The sequence below is a fragment of the Arctopsyche grandis genome, chromosome 2 (assembly GCF_051622035.1).
Source record: "Arctopsyche grandis isolate Sample6627 chromosome 2, ASM5162203v2, whole genome shotgun sequence".
Taxonomy (NCBI): Eukaryota; Metazoa; Arthropoda; class Insecta; order Trichoptera; family Hydropsychidae; genus Arctopsyche; species Arctopsyche grandis.
Genome location: NC_135356.1, coordinates 37,793,845 through 37,816,418, shown reverse-complemented (window position 1 = coordinate 37,816,418; position 22,574 = coordinate 37,793,845). Strand labels below are relative to the sequence as shown.

Sequence of the window (22,574 nt, the reverse complement as noted above, 5' to 3'; positions counted from 1 at the left end):
ATGACTTGATCTCGCCTACGTACCGCCTTATAAGGGGTAGATCTCTCAGGACGTCTAATCTGTTTACCTACAGTATAGTCACGTATTCGGATATGTATTCCCACGGTATGAGAAGTGCACTCATTGTTTAGCTTTCATGCACTTAGCTTTTCGCTAATCCCTAAAACCACTTACACTGGTCTCACGGTCTGTCAGGACGTCTACCCGTCTTAAACCGATCGCAGTTACTCGGCGGCTCTGTTTAGTATACGTTACATTGCCCCCCACTTAGGTCAAATCGTCCCGATTGACCAACAAATCCTAATTGATAGATCTACCGTAGTAGTTACATTTATATCTGATATCAGTCACAGTTATATTTAAAATTACAGCCGTTATTTTTACAGTGAATACATTAGCGCGTCGTTACAATGGAGACAATTACATTAAACTTTCGTTACACTTCAATTACGTCACCTTTACATTGGAAACAATTACATAAATTTAAATTATAAGTACACAAAAGAGATTGAAAATTAATTCCCCCGTTTCCATCAGTCTTCTTCCGAGGGGGTGACTCGATAACGCGCTAAACGGTCCAGATGCACTACCATGCAGCGTGTTGCGTTTCCAAATTCCCTCTTGATGCGATAAACGACATCGCTGATCCGTTTCACAATCCGGTACGGTCCCTCCCAGAACGACTGAAGCTTTGGTGATAGGCCCACGTGCTTAGCAGGGTTGTATAACCACACTCGCTCTTCTTCTTCGTATCGGGACTCTGTTGCGCGGATGTCGTAGCGCGCCTTCATTCGGTCGTGTTGTATTCGAAGATGGGCGCGAGCGAAACGGTGGCTCTCAGCCATTCGTTCCACCAGTTGTGTGGTGTACTGGTGTGGGTCCCGTGGTCCATGGTCGGGAGGGGGCCCTCCATATAGTAGTTCTGCGGGCATTCTCAATTCTCGGCCGTATAATAGTGCCGCTGGGGATGTTCCAGTGGCATCATGTTGCGCAGCTCGATACGCCATCAGGAAGTGCGGAACGAACTTGTCCCAGTCTTTTTGTCGGTCTGCCACGAATTTCGTCAGGTGGGCCAGTAGTGTCCGATTTAATCGTTCCACCATGCCATCGGACTGTGGTCTATATGGAGTGGTTCTTGTTTTTCGGATCCCCATGATTTCTAGTGCCTGTCGGAATAATTTGGACTCAAAATTTCGACCCTGGTCTGAGTGTAGTTCATTTGGCACTCCTAGTCTTGTAAACACTTGGTGGACCAGCACCTCGGCCACCGTCTCCGCTTCTTGGTTGGGAATAGGAATCGCCTCTGGCCATTTTGTGAAATAGTCCATAGCGACGAGGATATAGCGGTTTCCACTTTCCGTTTTTGGCAGTGGCCCAAGGATGTCAACCGCCATTCTTTCTAATGGTGCCCCGGAAATGTACTGTCGTAGCGCTCCTCTGTTTTTCCGCTGTGGACCGTTGTGGGCTGCACACACTGCACAATTTTCACACCAGCGAATTACGTCGATGCGACACGTCGGCCAATAATACCGTTGACGTATGTTTTTAAGAGTTTTGTTCATTCCAAAATGTCCCCCCGTTGGTGAGCTATGGAATTCTTTTAAGATGTCCGTCACGCACTCTTTTGGTACAACCTGTTGTCGTACCTGTCTACTTCCAGTTGTACTCTCCCACTTGCGGTACAATTTGTTTTCTTCTACCGTTAAAGAGTCCCACTGGGCCCAGAGAACTTTCACTTCCGGCTCGTCTAAGGATACTGCTTCCCACGCTGGTCGCTGTTCAGTTCGTTTCCAATCAATAATTTTCTGAATGGTGGCGTCGTTCATAACTTCTGGCTGAATTCCCACTAGAGCTACACAGGTATCTGAGTCTATTATTTCCGCTTCTTTATCCAGCTCCTCCAGTCGCGAGCATTTTGGGCAATCCGTCTGACACGGTCTTCGTGACAACGCGTCCGCATTTCCGTGCTTCCTTCCGGGCCGATGAATTATATCTGGGTTATATTGGCCCAGTATCTCCAGCCACCTAGCGAGTTGACCTTCAGGGTGTTTGAATTCTTTCAGCCACGTTAACGCAGAATGGTCGGTCCTCAGTGTGAATTTCGTACCCGCCAAGTAATGATGGAACTGCTGTACAGCTTTTACAATAGCTAGTAATTCCTTTCGGGTTACGCAATAGTTCCGTTCTGCTTTGTTCATGGTTCTGCTGAAGTATGCAATCACTCGTTCCTCTCCGTCTTGCCGTTGGGACAACACCGCTCCAATGCTGTGTTGACTCGCATCTGTGTCGAGGATGAAATGATCGTTGGGCCGTGGATGTGTCATTACCGGAGCTGTAATCAGCGCCTCTTTTAACTGCTCGAACGCTTTTTGACATTCTGGCGTCCACTCGAACTTACGCTCCTTCTCTGTCAATCTATGTAGTGGTTTGGCAATCTTCGCGAAGTTTTGTACGAAACGTCGGTAATATGTACAGAGTCCTACAAAGCTCCGCACTTGTTTCTTCGTACGTGGGACTTCCCAATCCTTTACATCCTGTATTTTCTTTGGATTGGTTGTGATTCCATCGGCTGATACTCGGTGCCCCAAGAAGTCAACTTCTCGATTCAATAGTTGGCACTTGTCAGCGTTTAGTTTTAGGCCAGCTGCTCGCATTCGCTGCAAGACTTGTTCCAACTGTTCCATGTGTTCTTCGAACGTTCGGCTATGTATGATGATATCGTCTAAATACACCAATACATGGTCTTGCATGTCCCCAACGACTTGTTCCATCAGTCGCACAAATGTTGCCGGTGCATTACATAGCCCAAATGGCATCACTTTAAACTGGAACAACCCAAATTCCGTGGCGAATGCTGTCTTTTCCCGATCCTTCGTGGCTACGGGTACCTGCCAATAACCGCTCTGTAAGTCCAGCGTACTGAAATATTGTGCTCCAGCCAGTCGATCTAACGTGTCGTCTATCCGAGGAATGGGATGGGAATCCAATTTGGTGACCGCGTTCAAACGTCGATAGTCGATGCAGAGGCGTGAAGATCCATCTTTCTTCCCCACTAACACAATTGGGGATGCCCATGGGCTGGAAGCCGGTTCGATGACGCCTCGCTGAAGCAGATCGTCAATCAACTGTCTGACCTCTCGTTTCTTGGCTAGCGGTGTTCTTCTCGGTGCCTGTTTAATTGGTTTTGCGTCTCCCACGTTAATAGAGTGCACGGCTCTCGTAGTACGGCCGTGGTCGTCCTTGTTTCGGGCGAATGCCGTTGCATTCTTGCGTAGCATTCTTTCCACCTTCTCTAAAGATTCTTCCGAAAGTTCTTTTGTTGGAGTCTGCATCAGTACTGCGATTTTTGGATGAGCTGTGTTTAGACTGATGTCTGTGTCTCCCCTTTTCGTGGTCACCTTGGGATGTGACCTGTTCTCGGTGGTGGCTCTTCTCACAGATATCGTGGCCTTTTTCGGGGACAACGACAAAACTACCCCTACATGGGACAAGAATCCCAAACTCAGTAGGACTTCATCTTCTATATCTGCGACCGCTACCGTCCACTTGACGGTCTTCCCCTCGAATTCTATATCGAGGTTCACCCACTCTGTAGTCGGAAGACGCGCCTTCGATGCCATCCGCAAGGACTGTCGGCCGATCCTTTTCTCATATCGAGAACGGGGAATTCGGGCAAAAATGTCCCTCCTAATTACTGTGACCTGTGCTCCACTGTCGATAACCATTCGACACGAAACTCCCCCGATTTTTCCGTCGACTTCCAGGGATCGTCCGATATCAAATGTACGGACGGATTTTAATGCGAGCTCTTTTTTGTTTGTGATCGACAGGACCCGCGGTCTGGCGACCCGTTCTCGTTTCCCGATGACGTGCTGCTGGCGTCGTCTAAGATCCGAACTGAGGAATTTTTTCGGCAGAAACGGCTGATATGCCCCGCTTTATTGCACTTAAAACACCTCACCTCCGGTCGCTGTTTATATCTGTTCTCGTACTGCCTTTTGGGTATTGCATCTTCTGATGTTTCCAGTCTGTGCGGCCGCTGCTTTTTACTTTCATCGCACGCAAGTGTCTTCCCGTTTTCACACGAGAACTTCGTGGCTTCGTACACTGCCTCTGCCACCTTCACAACTTCAGGAAGGCTCGTAGTGGGGCATAGCCTGGCTACGGCTGCCTTCACGTCAGCTTGCATGATGCTGTTTACAAACATGCAGGTTATTACTCGCTCAAGAGCTTCTGGTGCGGCAACCCCTGCGAAGCTTAGCTCCACGTGTTCTGTAATGGCATCCATGTGGGCTGTTAGTGACTCTCCTGTTTCGGGACGCCACTTTCTCGTGCTGGCCTTTTCGAAGTGCTGGTATACCGATGTTTTGCTTCCATATCGCACCGCGAGTCTCGACACCAATTGCTCAGATTCCAACTGGATTCTTTCTGGAAGGCGGCAAACGTAATTCATGGCCGCGCCACGCATCGCCGCACACAGCCTCATTGACAGGTCCGTCGCGCCATGTAGTCGTGCCGTGAATCGAAAGCGCGCCAGGAACTCTTCCCATGACCCAGTTCCATCAAATGTCGGGAACTCTGGTAACGCTCCTGGATATCGTCTGTCTTCGACTGCTACCGGTCGTGGTGATGAATTCGACTCATTAACCAAAATTGAGTCACGTTGCAGTGAAAACTGTATTTTTGGATCTTGCGAACTCGGAAGCGCTGCCATTTTCTCCTCCATGGCCCGAAGTCTCTCCTCCAACTCCTTGGCTTGACTCCGTTGTGAAAACTCTTCGATTGCTGGCGACTTCTGTCTTCTTGTTGCTCTTGTTGCTCTGCTCATCTTGGATCCCACTTCTGACGACCAGTGTTGCGTAGGGGTGGGTGGAGGATCCAAGTCAAAAGCCAACAGTCGTTTCACAGCATTTATTGATGATTAAGGAGGTTCACGTATTGTCAGTGTTAAATCCAGAATGACTTGATCTCGCCTACGTACCGCCTTATAAGGGGTAGATCTCTCAGGACGTCTAATCTGTTTACCTACAGTATAGTCACGTATTCGGATATGTATTCCCACGGTATGAGAAGTGCACTCATTGTTTAGCTTTCATGCACTTAGCTTTTCGCTAATCCCTAAAACCACTTACACTGGTCTCACGGTCTGTCAGGACGTCTACCCGTCTTAAACCGATCGCAGTTACTCGGCGGCTCTGTTTAGTATACGTTACATAATGTATATATACATATGTATTCTTTCAGAGGAATGCGGCGAAGGATCCGACGATGAAGACTACTCGGCGAGCATTTCGGCCATCATGATGAGGAGGGCCAGCACCAAGATGAATCGTCGAGGCTCCAGGGTTCGAAGACCATCGTCGCCCTTCAGTCTCGACCCACTCAACATGGAAGCGAGAAGGAGATCCTCAGCTTTCACCACCAGCTCTGCAGAGTATGTCTACATTGTATTCTTTCGTTTTTCTTTCGATTCTTCGAAAACTATTTAAGACACACACATCGGATATCAAATTTAATTACATTAATAATATATGTACCTACATACGTAAATGTAGACCAGACTTTGATTACGAGCATTCGTATGCAACTCACAGAAAGCTACAATAATATTTACAATATGTATGTATGTAGTTATTAGTAGGTTCATGTTTTAGATTTTCATTAAAGTGTGTGTGTAAATCCTTGACGATGTCGCTTGCGTTATTTTTGTTTTTAATCAGGTTTATTGCGCCCTTTATCTCACGGAAAGTCAATTTATTAATGAATACATATTATGTGTAGTGTTAGAGCATAACAAAGAATTTTTCGACCATTTTCCACCTTCCATATTTATATGAAAACCATTACGCTAATGAAATCTAATCGACTAATCTATACCCATTCACAATGACCTGATTCTATATTATTCGCACCTATCTATGTATGTATGTTTGTGTCATATATATGCATATAATACATACCTACAGATAATAATATACATATGTATATGTATGTATGTATGTACATATGTAACTATTTCATTTTATCACGTGAACCTAGACGTAGCACGAACGGACCAAATCCCAATTTAAGTATAACTTTCTTTAGGCGCGAATAGTGTAAAATATACATACATATGTATATATGTAAACATTGTACGTATGTATATATTTTTTGAAATTCATGATTTTAAATTAAATCGTTGAATTGCACGTATTTTGATGTTTTGTGGCCGAAACTGATTGATATTTTTACTCAATTATTTGTTTGTGAATGAAATTCATACACAAACACTATGAATGTACTTTTATTTATACCTACATACTTCATTACCAATAATTCAATAAATTGGGAAACATGTCAATTTATAGTGATTATTTTTAACCCTTTATATGTATTTTATAATTTTGAATTTTATACGTTGGCAAGCAAAAATCGATCTTACTAAAATCCGACTCCATTCGAGTTGGATCGATGAAGTTGTATCATAACCCTGAAATTGAGTCAAACAGAAATAGTGTTTTTGGAATTGAAAATTGGACTTCCGAAGCTTTTAAACGGCTCATATGTATATACATACATGTTTCAATTACGTCATATTTGGAACAGAGAAATCGTCACATACAAATTGATTACATACGTACATATACATATGACTTATGAGTTCCGAGAATAATTTCGCCTACAAATAAACAAACTCTAAAAAATATAAACGCGATACAGTTTATGAAGTTTTACTTATTAGAATGTACATATGTAGAATGTGATACATAGTAGATGGTAAATGTCTCTCACGAAAAAATTCGTGCTCAAGGTTAAGATAATGGGATAAATATGTACGTACATATGTATGTACATACATATGTCATACTAGTATGTAAGTAATAATCAATTAATTATGAAAATCCTCTCGCTAGATACATACATATGTACATATGTACATGTACATATAGTTAGCTTAAATCTCGTAGGAGTTCATGTCGCGTCCGTAGACATTGAAGCCACAAATTTTCTTTTTTTTATGTATTTTCAGATGTACATACATATGTACCATAAGTAAATTTAAGTTTATTGTACATATGTATTTTTAAATCTTTGAAATGTCATACTCGACAATTTTCATAGGGTTAACACGCCACTTGAAAAATAAGAAAAAACCTTGTGTAATATTAATAGATTTATTTACGTTTTCTTTTCTGATTACATATGTGACAAATTACATATCGACTTGATTTGCACAAAAATGACATACACACATATGTATGTACATTTACACACTTCCCATTCTTTTTAATTTTGGTAGGTTTCGAATCGAAATATGTAACGAGTAAAAAAATAAATAAAGAACAGCTACAATCGAGGAAAATGACAGATTGATTTTCTTTCGTTCGCGTGAACATTGCTACGGCTCTTCTTCTTCTTTCTTCCTTTATTTTAGTTATCTTGTTGCCCTGTCTCTTGTTTTGCTTGTTGTCTTGTTGTGAAATTTGAAAGTGACCTTATCATGTATGTGTATGTATTTATGTACAAAGGACCACCATTTCAATAGAAGAGAGCGCACAGGGTGTGATTCAAGAGCAGATCTTCGAAAATATTCGTTTGCACAAAGAAGTTCTCAAGTCAGTGAAACAACAACCCTTGGAAATGAAGCGCAAACTGAGACTCGTCACGCAAGTGAGTAAACATTATCTTATCTTACCTACATACATACATATGTATGTACATATGTACGTAAGCTTTTACTTTAAGATGCATTCGGACAAATCTCTAGAAATACATGCGTATGTGTATATTCTCATCCACATTTAATATAAACATGGCTTTTCTCTTACATGGTACATGTACATATGTAACTATACCAACATCTGGAAATATGGTGTCACAATCTATTATTGCAGTTTCATCCAACACGGATAATCATTGACGTTTTCCAGCATTTTTAATATTGTAGGCAGCACTACATCAGATTTTTGCATCATATGACTTACTACATTAATTCTACATACTTTACAGACATAGTCTACACTATATGATATCAAGATATATAAAATTTATGTCGTGGAGCTTGGCGCCTTTTGGGGTTTAGCGCCCGGCTCTTCTGCACCCTCAAATCACCCCCTAGAGTGGCCCTGTCAATATACATATGCATGTACATACATACAAGAACGGCTAACTACTGCTTAAGACTCAATGAAATATGAAATACGTATGACATCTAAAGAACTTAATTGAGCTCAAACACTGCTTACCATTGATTAACATTTCACACGGTTCACGTGTTTACATAAATACAATATTGGATGACTAACTCGAAATGTATCAATTATTAATCGTATTTGAAGTGTAACCGTCGTGTGATTTATGCAGATAACGCAAACTTTTACTTCTTATTTGGATGATTCAGGGCCGAATTTGTTTAAATGTTGGCTAACGCTTCAAACGCCGCAATATGATTTTTTATTACTCTATTGGAACAAACTTCGAAAAATCAGCGTATATATGTACATATGTATGTACATATATGTAGATATGTATTTAGTAATTGAATTTTAGAAACTATTTTTCAATATTTGAGCACTGTTGAAGTAAGAATTCATCATTAGAAGTCATTAGATTCGGGAAAATACCTTTTAAAATCTTCCCAACGGTAAACGGATTATTTCGCACATTGTATCGCGCAAACGACTCGTTATCAGGAATATGGAATATCTGGCACTCGAGTTCTCGTTAATATGATAGTTCGTATGGGATGAAAATTTTCAGGTGCCAAATGTTCCGTGATCGGGATTTTAGTGAAGTTTGCGGAATAATCACCGAACCGTTTGCAACATACATATATGTATCACTATCGATTTTTTTATACTAAATCGATTCCATTACATTTCATCGAGAATAATCGTTAAAAACCTTCCATATGTGTTTTTTAAGGCATCTCGACCGCGTAAGTCGCGCGCGACAATGCCGCGAACGACAACACCGCGCCAATTTTCAATTTTCACATGACAATTTTCTTAATTTTCTCCAAAGAAATATGGTCACTATATGTATGTATATACATACATATAAACACATCAATGTAGCATGTAAATACGTTTTGAGGTAAATGATTTATGATTAACGAGTTGGTATTTTTCTGTGAAAATTTTTCACATTTACATATGTACATACATATATACAATTGTACCTGCACTGTTAACCCTTTTCAGGCTAAATCTTATATTAAAAAGCACGAAGGCGCCCTACAAGAGAGATTGGCAAAATCTAAATGTAGCCGCGACATCTTCGCTAGATTCCACATATTGCTGGCGACCGTAAGTAACCAAACATTATATATGTATGTAATATTACATATATGTACATTTGTATGTAAAATATGTACATATGTATATTGTATTTTTTAGAAACTACAACATTTGAGACGAGAAGCTGCCAACTGGTCGAACTGGCTCATTCCATGGGAGTTGAGAATCAAAGAGATCGAATCGCATTTTGGCTCCGTAGTCGCTTCCTATTTTACATTTCTGAGGTGGTTGTTCTGGGTTAATTTGGTCATATCGATCGTATTGATCGTCTTCGTTGTGGTGCCCGAGGTACGTTTCAAGGATACACACATCTACATATGTACATCTTACTGCTGTAAAAATATATACATATGTACATACATACATACATACAATACTCTAGTGAGGATATAACGAAAAAGGTTATTAGGTTATCGAACCTCCTGTGGTGGAATAGCACGTCCACACCGCAGGGGATTTTTTGTCGACAAGACAACTTCTCCAATATTTGTTCAAATATAATATGAGAATCACTGACAAACCTATGCATGGTTAATGTTAAACTACATATCTACATATGTAACAACAAAACACGTGCCGCGTTCCTCTCACGAAATTTGACGAAGTTCCTCGTGACACGAAATTTTATTTGATTTATCTATGTAAAAAATTTGATCTATGTAAATATGGAGGCTTGCTTTTACAGCAACACATTTAGAATACAATCATCTTCCCATATCTAAGTGTTGAGCATCACTTCTTGCAAAGTTTCATCTTTGAAAAAAAATAGGCTTTTATTTCATATACATATATACGTAATATTTTCATATACATATGTACATATGTACATATTATATGTACCTACAATATAAAATATTTATTTTAAGTGACTATCGAAAATCGGCTTAAGGTAATTTGACGTCACAAATTCAAAATCAGGGGTCATTGATGACGACGACAACTAGAAATAGAGAACTTTCATAAATTAATGAACTAAAACTTGACCATTTGTATGCAATAATTAGAATCAGAATCTCACTTTTCGTTGCTTTTTGCTTGCGTTCCAATGCTTTACGGTGTGATTTACGTCACTATAATAGTGTTCGAGTTATGCCATATTTTATTAAAACCATGAAAACGTGATCAGTGACCGATTATGATTAATTTGTGATAAAAACCGTACAAACATGAATTTACAACAATTTATGATTTGTAAATTTCTTTGTGACTAATTATTTAAAAACCTCTCTTATTTTTCAACCCTATTTGCATCTCGTTTATTTTATGTACATAAAGCTAAGAATTCTCTTATTCTTGTATATATAGTTTTTCGGTGTTAGAACAAAATAACAAGAGGCGTGAAAACCAATAAAACTTACAAATTTATAAAATTTTCGCTGTCAGTATTAACAGGTGGGAAGGAAGTGTTTAAGTAAAATTCACCATTAGTTACTTTAAAGAGATTGTGCCCGACTTATTGGTCGTCCAGATTAGATTCCATCTTCATACATACATACATACATATGTACAGATGTTTAAACGTGTCTTACAGAAATAATTTTAAAAAGTAAAAGAAAGTTTGAACAATCAGAAGCCAAGTTTCGAATTTATTCTCCTACTTCTAAAGCTCCTTCAATCAAAAAGCGCCGATGTTATCAGTGCTCAGTCTATGATTAGAAATATGTACATACATAAATGAGGGTTGAAGCCAGAATGGCATAGAATCATCAATTTCTTATTTAAAAGCACTTTGATGAACTTAGTCATGATACACGATTTCAGGACCCATTAAAATAATTTTTAAGCAATTTTTAATGTGGCACTAGAAGTAACCTTAGTGCAATTGAAGGTTCGTTTCACGTCATTTAATGACATTGCTTCAAAGTTAGCTTTCCTGCAAAGCAAAAATGTCGGTGAATTATCGGATAACGATTTTGACAAATCATTGTCTAATCACTAATCAGATGCTTGATTTCCGTTCGTGGTTAAAAGAAAATAAAAATAAAGAAGATCGGCAGTGTTTCATTTGTAATTTTTACAAGGCTCTTATTATATGTAGGTACTATAAATTCGTCATTTCAATTATGTTGTTCCTCACGCTTCCGGTAACTGTAGCTACTGTGGACTCTGCTCGTTCTCGAAGTGGAAACTTATTGAAAATTATTTCGTTTGAAATTGAAACTAATTACGTCAAATTACGTCAACTATGTCACAACATTGATTAGAAAAATAAGCGCCGATAAGTATTGAACATGAGAGAACATATGTATGTATTTTGTTAAAAAGTGTTTGCCAATGCCAAGTCCAGAAAAAAAGATTTTTCGGAAAGTTATTTTGTTGTTAGAAAATAATATAAATATATGGGAGCGCCCGGAATTAACAATTATTGGAATTTCTTAGGATGTGCATTACTTTTGTTATAATTTATAATAATAAATATATTATATGTATGTATGTATGTAGGTATATATAATTTAATAGAACAAAATAATTTTTGTGCGAACCGGTTGGCCAAATAAAACTGCTTGGTGAGCTTTTCTGATATGAAATGAAATACATATATGTATGTCATATGTCACCGGTATATTCAATTAAATCTTAGTCGCCAGAATCGAAAGTGCGTACAAAAGCAAATAGTGGAAGCTACATATGTACATACAAAATATACGTATGTATGTACATACATATGTTATACATATTTTATGTAGATCATCCGTTTGTGAACACAAATTCACAAACGGATGATAGCGAAGCGAAAATATGTAATATATATATATATATATGTACATATGTACCTTTATTAGTGAAAATATATTTCCATCGGCACATACAGATTCACTATATTATTCACTATTGCTATTAAATGTATAATGTATGTATGTATGTATGTGACTGATCTGTAAGGTTTGTAATTGCTAATTTAATAGATGCTGACGGCAGATTACAACACGGAAAGAAAGAAGATGTTACCGGAAGAAAGGAATACATCCACGGATTTTCTCACACTTTGGGAGTTCGAAGGGGTTCTCAAATATTCTCCCATGTTCTACGGATATTATACGAATAGAGATTCTGAAGAAAAGGGAGGATACAGATTGCCGTTGGCGTATTTTATGACGGGACTCGCCGTCTACATATACAGCTTCGTTGCCACTTTAAGAAAGTATGTGTAATGTGCATACATACATACATATGTACATGTGTATGTATGTATGTACGTATGTATGAATATATTTAGGATATAATTTTTGAAGGAACTCATGAGACGGTAATACCAATGAGTAGAGACACGTATTTTGGGCATCTATTTTTGTCTATTTTAGCATTTTGCATTTTAGCGTTTTAGGGCATTAAAAATGTTCAATTTTATATATATAATAATAAAAAAATTCTTTTAATTTTGTAATTTACTAGCTGTATTACCTTCCAAACATTGAGCCTCTGTTAATACATTAAACAATGGCAGGTTTCTAAAAAACAAAACTGTTTCTTTAACATTAATATTAGATTTTGTACCTGCCACAGATAGATTGAATAGATTTGTCTCATTTTTAGTCTTGAATGCGATTCTAGTTTTAAGACGCTTTTTTGAGCGGCCTTTTGGATACACAGCTCCAACTGTCTTCTTTTGTTCAGTTCAGTAGTAGACAAAAGCAGTTGCTTGATTTCGACAGGAAAAACACTCTATGTCTATCTATCTAAACTGCAAGCTCTGTTTTATCCCCTCAATTTCTTCACATAATAAATGGGCAAAGCGAAGGAAGGAAGACCCTTCTAAATTGTCTATTAATTTTATAAATTTTATGCAAATTTCACTTTTGTTTGTTATTTTAGCATCTATTCGCATATTTTACGAATTTAGCATCTATTAGCATCTATTCAAAATGGCAAAATGCCCAAATGAGGTACCAATGGCGCGGCGCTTATACTCTTATGGCGCTTATACCGGATTCAATGTTCATACATGCACATTAATTATTTTTGTTTGATCAACAACGATGATTCATAATATGAATCATATGTAATGCAATGTTGATAATTTAAATGGGAAGTCGTTTGAATTAAAGCCGGTCGGTCGGTCGGTCATAGTGATCGCATGACGTGCTTCAAAAATAATAGTATTCCTTATGTATTGTATGTATGTACATACATACATACGTACATATGTATAGTGATAACATCGTACATACATACATACATATTAATAATAATATTGCGTCCTTAGCAAAAAAAAATGGATTTTTACAAACTGAATATTCTTATCATGGGTCACGTCCTGTACTAGCCCGAATCACAATGATAAGATATGTAATTAAGAAATAATGTACATACATACATACATATGTAAATCATTAACTTTCACTTTTGTTAGGTGTTTTTTTTTCTTTCATGTTTATTAAAAGTTGAATTGTTTAATACGCAAATAACCGCCATTTTAAACTATAGCAGTCAATGATGAGAAAAAGATTACAACTATTTTATTTTAATTCAATTCGAATGTGTACACTCAATCGCCTTTACAGATCGCTCCGAAGCGACGAGTGTACTACATAATATCGACACAATACAATCAATACAAACAAGCACTTAAGCAATGCGAATTTATACAAACATCATCCACAGTGACATCTATGGAGAAATTTTTATTATACAAATCGGCAAACCTCAAGACGCTGAATAACTTGAGATTTGCAAGAGATATAGGAAAGGAGATGCCGTGACCACTCTTCTCGAAAGCATAATATGCTAACCACCAGTCCACGCTGCTGGTATGAATTGTGTTAACAAATACATAAATGCGATTTCAATGCAAAATCGTATTCGGGGGGCTTTTTATTTATTTTTATTTCTTTGTATACTTACCTACGCCATTCGACAGCATATTTTCTGTTACTGTTTTTTTTGTTTTTATATTTGTGATCCCTAATCTTCTAATCATAATATTTTTTTCTGGCTTCATATGTATGAATTTACATACTATATGTATAAATGTATTTTTTCAGAATGGCTGAAAACTCGAGAATGTCAAAATTATCAGAAAAAGAAGACGAGTGTGTGTTTTCTTGGAAAATATTCACTGGTTGGGATTACATGATAGGAAACACGGAAACTGCTCACAACAGAACCGCTTCCATTATATTGGGCTTTAAAGAGGCACTGCTAGAAGAAGCGGAGAAGAAAAAGGATTTGAGAAAGTAGGATGGATTCGTTATGCGAATATATGTACATATGTATGTATGTGCATATGCATTTAACGTCACAATGGCATTTAACGATGTGTTTCGTCAACTTTCAGCTGGAAAATAATATTTCAGAGAATAGCCGTCAACATATGCGTTATTTTGCTGTTGGGCATTTCGGCGTATGGCGTCATTATGGTTGTCAGTAGATCGAACGAACCTGAAGCCAAAAATAATTGGTGGCGCCAAAACGAAATCACCATTGTCATGTCGTTGATTTCCTACATATTTCCCAACTTTTTTGAACTGCTCGGTTTATTTGAAAACTACCACCCGAGAAGACAGCTCAGAATCCAGCTGGCCAGGTCACCCACCGATCAAATTCAACACAATTCTTTCATTATTGTCTTCATTATGTATGACTGATCATTTATTTTACAGAATAATGGTACTGAACCTGTTGAACTTGTATTCGTTGATAATAGCGTTGTTTGGAAAGATCAACACGATGACGAACGAAAGTCAAACGGAAAACGAAAGCTTATCTTTTAGTTCTGCACCGACGACTTTGAGCACCCGCTTGGGTATGACTCTGAGTCATCAGATCGAAACCAGCACACAGCGCTGCTTCGAAATACAAGTCAGCTGTGATCCGGCTGAGAACGAGACGGCAAAAAACATAACCGTGGCTCTGATGACGATCATGATGGTGAACGCAAGCACACAAGTGCCTTACAACCCAACCACCACCTCCACACAAGTGCCTTACAACCCAACCACCTCCACACAAGTGCCTTATCCTGCCTTATCCAGCACTGGGAGTACTCCCCTCGTCCTCTCCCTACCCCACTACCCCACCTCGACTACCTACCCCACCTATGAAGACTATCCAGACTACAATGAAAGCACATCGACATTGAGCCAGAACTACACGACGGAACCGACATTTGACAACTTCACGTCCCCCGGTCCCTTCGTGTCCACGACGTACGACACAGACGAAGATGACGACGACGATGGAGAGTACGAATACGAACCAATTAATGAAGATAACTTGGACAGCAGTTTGAGTATTGTATATCCAGACTCGGCGATTGCTAATGCTAATGTCACCACTGAAGATTACTATGATTCAAGCTTTCACTCAGTTTCAATCTCTCAACGTCCTAGAGTTGAACGAGCTGGGGCTTGCTATAAGACTGTGTGCAATTCTAGTGTAAACACTTTGGTTACAATACCAGAAAAATTGGATAGCATTCCTTCTTCTGGTCGTATCCACAGAGATGATCATCACAGTAAGAAGTTGTGCTGGGAGACAATGTTCGGACAGGAGCTTGTCAAGTTGACAGTAATGGATTTGGTAATTTTTTTCTATTAGAATTTAGCACGAAAAATTAAAATCATCAAAGCACGCTTTACAGTTGAACAGGTGTCAAATATTCGAATTCACACATAAACTGTGGCGAATTTTTTTTTACTGATTCTGAAATCTCATTGCTCACTTTACCATTTTTTGGTTATAACGTACATATGTACATACATATAAGCAGGGACCCGAACTTGTTTAATTTTTGTATCTATTTAAGTTTTATAGTTTCAATTTTGATTGAATCCAAATCCCGTAAAAATAAGTCATCATTTTTTAACAAAATTCTTTACATAACAATAAAGAGTTTAACATATTGAATGTACTATTCCATCTATATAGTAATACAGTCTATTACAGGTATTTTGGTATCATTTTCGTTAAATTTCATTATAAGACAAAGGATTCTTAACTCTTTAACCAACTCGCGAGCTTCACATATAATTGTAATTAAATGGGAATGGTTAATAGAATCTTTGATTGGTAACACTGAGCAACAAAAAATCACGTTTTTGAGTTACCAGAGCGGAGACTAGCCAATATTTACTAACATAGACACACTGAATTCGAATATGATAATTATTTTTGTTCCTTGGCGATCGTTTACGAGATATGAGCGTTTAAAAAAATGCGCGATTTTTACAGTTTTTTGGCTTTTGCGGTCTTTAACTCAAAATTTAGTATTGTTGTGCTCAAAGTGAGTATTGGATTCAATAGTCAGATGTTTTTTCTTCTGATTGTGTTTTTTATTATTTTAAAATACTTATAGTTAATTCTCTAACGAATTTTAAAAGTCAAAAATGTATATTTTTTTACTGATTTTTTTCCGTGCTATTTTGCATTTATTTGGCCACTTTTTTATTTCACCACGTTTATAAGGATTGATATTCTATCTCAATATTTTTTTTGATCTTTCGACTTAAGATTTTTCGATTTTTGATCTTTGCCTTCAGATATTTGCGTTTTCGGGCGTTTCACTTTCGGTCCCGTGAGGGAGACCGAAAATACACATACAGGAAAGTTGTCTTTCCATTTTTAAACACTTAGTGAATTAAAATATGGTGACCGATTTACGGCTTACCTTTCTTTTACTACGGGACGACTACGGGATTACAGGACGACTCTTCATCTGTCGCTTGTAAATACAGTTTGGATAGTCTCTTGCTAACGTCCAACAGTAGTCAGCCAACATTACTGGACTCCATTTCCCTTGATAACGTTTTTCCATCTCTTTCCATACTTTGATGGAAACGCTCACCATGTTCATCACTCACTGCACCACAATTATTTGGAAAAAAATCTAGATGACTATGTAAAAAATGAATATTTAGTGACATATTGCAGCCCAGTTTTTGAAAAGAAGATAACATATTTTCCACAAGTTCTTTGAAATTATCTGCTTTTTTATTCCCCAGAAAATTTGTTACGACCAGTCGTAATGCGTCCCATGCTGTTTTTTCATTGCCACTCAGTATGCGGTCGAACTGCTCATCTTTGAGGAGTTGGCGAATTTGTGGACCAACGAAAATACCTTCCTTAATTTTGGCTTCACTTATTTTTGGGAATTTTTCTCCAATGTACTTGAATGTTGGTTCATTTTTGTCCATTGCCTTTACGAAATTTTTGACTATTCCGAGCTTAATGTGAAGGGGTGGCATTAGAATATCACTGGATTTGACCAACGGTAAATTTTTTACGTTTTTAGTTCCCGGTTCTAGTGATTTGCGGATTGGCCAATATTTTGTGTTGTAGTGCAAATTTCTAGCCCGGCTATCCCACTCACACAAAAAACAACAATATTTTGTGTAGCCTTGCTGTAACCCGAGCAACACACCAACAATTTTTAAATCTCCACAAATCTGCCACTGATATTTTTTATAGTTTATTTGTTGTAACAGATTCTCCATTTTTTCATACGTTTCCTTCACATTAAAACCATGAGCAATTGGAATTGATGGCAGTACGTTGGTATTGTGTAGAAGGACCACTTTTATACTCAGTTTTGACGCATCTATAAACAATCTCCATTCCGCTGGATTGTGTGTAATATTAAGGGCTGCCATCAGCTCGTTCGCATTTTTGCAGATGACAAGACTGCCATGCATCTCATAAAATTTGGAATAGTTTTCATGGCGAGTACGATAGATTGTCACTTTAACGCTGGCGCACAGCACATTGAACTCTTTCAATCTCGATGCCAACAGCTCAGCCTTATATTTAGATAGTCCCTTACTAAATCGTTCAATTGGTTTTGGTTGATTTTACTTTGACTTCCTTCGTGTTCAGTATGTCTGCTCTGAAATCAATATCATTAGACGTTGAAGGCTCGAACAATCGTTGATTTTCAAATTCCGGAGGCGGTGACGTAATTGGTGGTTTTGGAATCGGTAGTTCTTCGCCGTGAGGTACTGGACGAATAGCAGATGGTATATTCGGATAAGTAAAATCACTTTTTTGCTTTCGAGTAGCACCTGCTACTTTTGGAGACACCATGCAAAAATAGCAATCAGTTGTATGATTTGTTGGTTCTCTCCACACCATGGGTACAGCAAACGGCATTGATGTTATATCTTGCAGGTGAACCATTGGGAAAGACGCGATGAACAAGAATGGCAGCATACGTGTGGAGCCCAACTTTTGTCCTGATCTCCAATAGAACAACCAAAATAAAGATTGTAGGCTTTCGAAGTCATAGCTGAAATATTACGCCTCTGCGACTCACAAGTTACTCTCCCACAAATATAACAAAAGGAATTTGTGCTATTTAGGGACGTGCAGGGACGAGACATTGTTTTTTTTTATATTCACGACCAAAATATTATTTTTAATCACCAAGTTACACAATTTTTATCGTAAAAGTCGGTATTCAATAGTTTACAAAAAAATAGAACAAACACAACACGTAATATAAATATAACTAAGTACTTAACGTAAGTACAAATACGCGTCGACCGGAGGATATATCACGACGAGGACTAAATCAAAAGACTGAAATTTCACAGCATCACCAAAACCTATAAAATGTTCCGGTCGTAGACCCTTTTAACATAAAAAGGTTGTTGACCCTTGACTGTTAAGAAATGCAATAGTGCACGAGGCTATAAAACTCTATTTAGTGCGGCCTGGAAACGTAAACATAAATATTCGAAATCAAATATTACTTCTACTCACAAGCAAAAGGAGATTAGCTCTAGCCCATACTGTACCTACTGTGTAATATGAGTCATCGTTCGGCCGGCGAACCTTGTGAGTCGCACACTAAATAATTACATATGACCGATACGCGCCCCGCGAGATCATCTCATTACGTAGTCATGTAAATCATTTACCGCTCGAGTTAGTGCGTTTAAATAAATAAAAAAATATTGAGATAGAAAACCAATCCTTATAAACGTGGTAAAATAAAAAAGTGGCCAAATTAATGCAAAATAGCACGGAGAAAAAATCCGTAAAAAAGTATACGTTTTTGACAATCAGAAGAAAAAATATCTGACTATTGAATCCGATACTCACGTTGAGCACAGAAATACTAGATTTTGAGTTAAAGACCGCAAAAGCCAAAAAACTGTAGAGCTTGCGTATTTCTTTAAACGCTCATATCTCGTAAATGAGAGCAAACCAACAAAAATCATTATCATATTCGAATTCAGTGGGTCAAACTTAGTAAAGATTGGTTAGTTTCCGCTCTGGTATTTTTTTGTTGTTGCTCAGTGTAATTGTTAAATATGTGCCACACATTTTATTCCGATGAGTTGAGGGAAAGAACAGTTTTCAATTCAAGAATGAATCATCTCCATTATCTGTTATAACAGAGTAGATTTGTTTGATATCGAAATGTTTTACTATATGTACATTCCAGTATGTTTTTTCCATTTATTCTACCATTCCCAAAGTATATATATATATATATATATATATTTTAGCGAACCGTAAGAAAATATCGGTTCCGGTGCGGGTTCCTGCTAGAGTATTTCAAGTGGTAAAAGTCGAGTTTATTGATTGTTTAAGTATTAAGAGAATAATTGTGTGGTGTTTCAGCTTCTGACAATGCTGGCGACACTGTTCATGGACTTTATCCGCGCCGTGTTCATCCGTCACATGAACTCGTGCTGGTGTTGGGACCTCGAGAAGAAATTCCCGCAGTACGGCGACTTCAAAATCGCCGAGAACATACTTCACCTGGTGAACAACCAAGGCATGGTGTGGATGGGGATGTTCTTCTCGCCGGGACTCGTGGCACTGAACCTCATAAAGCTGGTGATCCTCGTGTATCTGAGGTCTTGGGCCGTCATGACCTGCAACGTTCCTCACGAGGTCGTCTTCCGGGCTTCCAGGAGCAACAATTTCTATCTGGCTCTGCTGCTCACCATGCTATTTCTGTGCGTCCTCCCCGTCGGCTATGCCATCGTTTGGCTAACGCCCTCCAAACACTGCGGTCCTTTCTCCAACTGCACCAGGATATACCATCTCTTCACACACACCCTTCTCAAAATCCTGCCCAATTCTTGTCATCGAGCTCTCGACTACATAGCTTCACCGGGCATCGTCATACCACTTTTGGTTCTCTTGATTCTGATCATATACTACTTGCTGTCTTTGACGGGAGCTTTGCGAGAAGCCAACAACGACTTGAAGGTATAAAAACATTCTTCTAGTAGGTATGTATGTACATACATACGTATGATCTACATTTCTAATCTAATATCCACAATTCATTCTGTATAACTGGGCAAAAGGCGAAATGTGTATGTGATTCACTAACGCTTGAATCTTTGACACATCGGTGTATTTTTCTACTACCAAGTTATTAGGAATGAAGATTGAATAGAATATGTATTATTTTTATTACTATAACTTTAACTTTATCATGTTCGTTGTACATATATTATTATAGATTCAATTGCGCCGAGAGCGAACTGAAGAGCGTAGAAAGATGTTCCAATTGGCTGACAGAAGAAGAAGGGGAGGTTCTTCTCACGATTCGGAAACGACCCCATTTTCGAAATGGAAAAAAATAATGCCAATACTACCCGTTGCCAAAACTCAAGACAAAACTATCGACGCACCTCCGACTAACGACAATGAAAAGAAAGGTTAATGTTTTTATAACGCATTGTTTACTATCGATGTTGGCGAATGCTGTGCGATTCCTGTTCCTCCTCCTCGTCAAGGATTTGATGCGATTTTTGCCATTGCGAAATTTTTTATTCATACCAATAACAGATTATTAATTATGCTGCGTACCTATACAAACATACATATGTAGTGTTTATTGTGAGAGCTTTATTCTTAAATCTTTATTCGTAAACCAATCAATTACACATATGTATGTATATTGAAAATAAGGAATATGGCGAAGAAGCGGACGAAAATTTGAATCATTTTTTTCAGTTTATAATCTAGAGGCAATCGAGTGGTGAGTTACCTTCTTTCAAATTAAACCATCAATTTTAATAATAATAAGTTAGCGGGTTAAACTATTGCTCGCCAGTTGAGTCGATAAAATCAAAAAAATTGATTATTTATTGTATGTCTTTTAAGATTTTTAAATTTCAATTCTCCATTTCTTGTTAGAGTTTCCTGGTTTTTAACATTAATTATTATCGAGACAGTTCCGTGAAATAATAACGACATTCCAACTCTCCATTCTTTCCCACCGAAGATAAAACCTTTTCCAATGCAATTTCGACTAAATCACTACACAGCAAATATAATACATACATATGCATGTATGTACATAGATACAAAAATATTTGACATGGTGGAAATATGACGAGTTTGAATATTTATTTTGCGATTTTTTACTGGAACGCTCTGTTGTTACGTGCTTTATATTTGTTTTAGATATGCTGGCGCGAATTGTCAAATTGGCTTTGCGCAAATCTTCTGGAACTTCTGGAGAGGAGAGCGGACTTGCGGCTCCGGTGGTAGACGACGAGACCGATACCGAATTCCACGAATCTTTACCAGAAGACGTTTTGACTGGCAAAGACATAAAATTCACCCCCAAGTCGAAAAGCAACCACAAAACGACCAACGGAAACAGCATCAAACCCGAGGCGAAGGCCAAATTGCACCGAAGAGCTGGAGAAGCTGAACCAGAGGTGGCGACGCGTCCAGCAAACTTGGTGCTAGAGAACGAAACTGTACACAAGTCAAGGAAAAAGAAAGCAGATGAGAAACGAGCCATTTCCGAGGATGAGCCAACGTGTTCGGGAGACAATAAGACGAATCGAGTGACCGCCAAAGCGAAAGGACCGCCAAGCGTGACCTGTGACCCTAATAGGAATGATCAGAAATCAAACAAACGATCCCGTCCCGTATCCATGGAGAAGCGAGAGGACTCCGTGACTTCCATAATACCTGTGATTACGATAAGCAAGACGGAAAGTGACGAGAACATCCTGGATAAGGAAAAGGAGGCTCTCGAAGAGAAAGGCAAGTCCTCGAACAACGACAAGGTGCTCAAAAGACAGTCTAGCGTAGAGAGTTCTCGCAGTGTCAACATACCTATCGATAAGCACCAATGACTCACCAATGATCACCTCACTTCCGTTTATACAGTACGCATTTCATATTTAGCAATAACGAAAGACTTGTGATCAAGCAAATACATACCTTATAATACTTGGATGTACTCGAAATTAGCATATGTACATACGTATGTACGTTCTTCATATGTATGCATGGTAAACGGACTATTTCACATCATCATCATCTACAGCCAATCGCCGTCCACTGCTGGATGAAGGCCTCTCCAACACACTT

At 38.4% G+C, this 22,574-nt stretch overlaps 1 protein-coding gene across 1 annotated transcript; it reads left to right on the top strand.

The window, feature by feature from the left end:
• The first annotated feature begins 5,216 nt into the window (after positions 1 to 5,216).
• Tmc (Transmembrane channel-like) lies at positions 5,217 to 22,336 on the top strand. Its single transcript, XM_077445645.1, has 11 exons — positions 5,217 to 5,434; positions 7,512 to 7,653; positions 9,186 to 9,290; positions 9,381 to 9,569; positions 12,188 to 12,423; positions 14,264 to 14,455; positions 14,557 to 14,805; positions 14,882 to 15,800; positions 19,845 to 20,441; positions 20,701 to 20,899; positions 21,651 to 22,336. Exons 1-11 carry the CDS (start codon positions 5,217 to 5,219, stop codon positions 22,334 to 22,336), a joined length of 3,732 nt encoding a protein of 1,243 aa, XP_077301771.1.
• Positions 22,337 to 22,574: the final 238 nt, after the last annotated feature.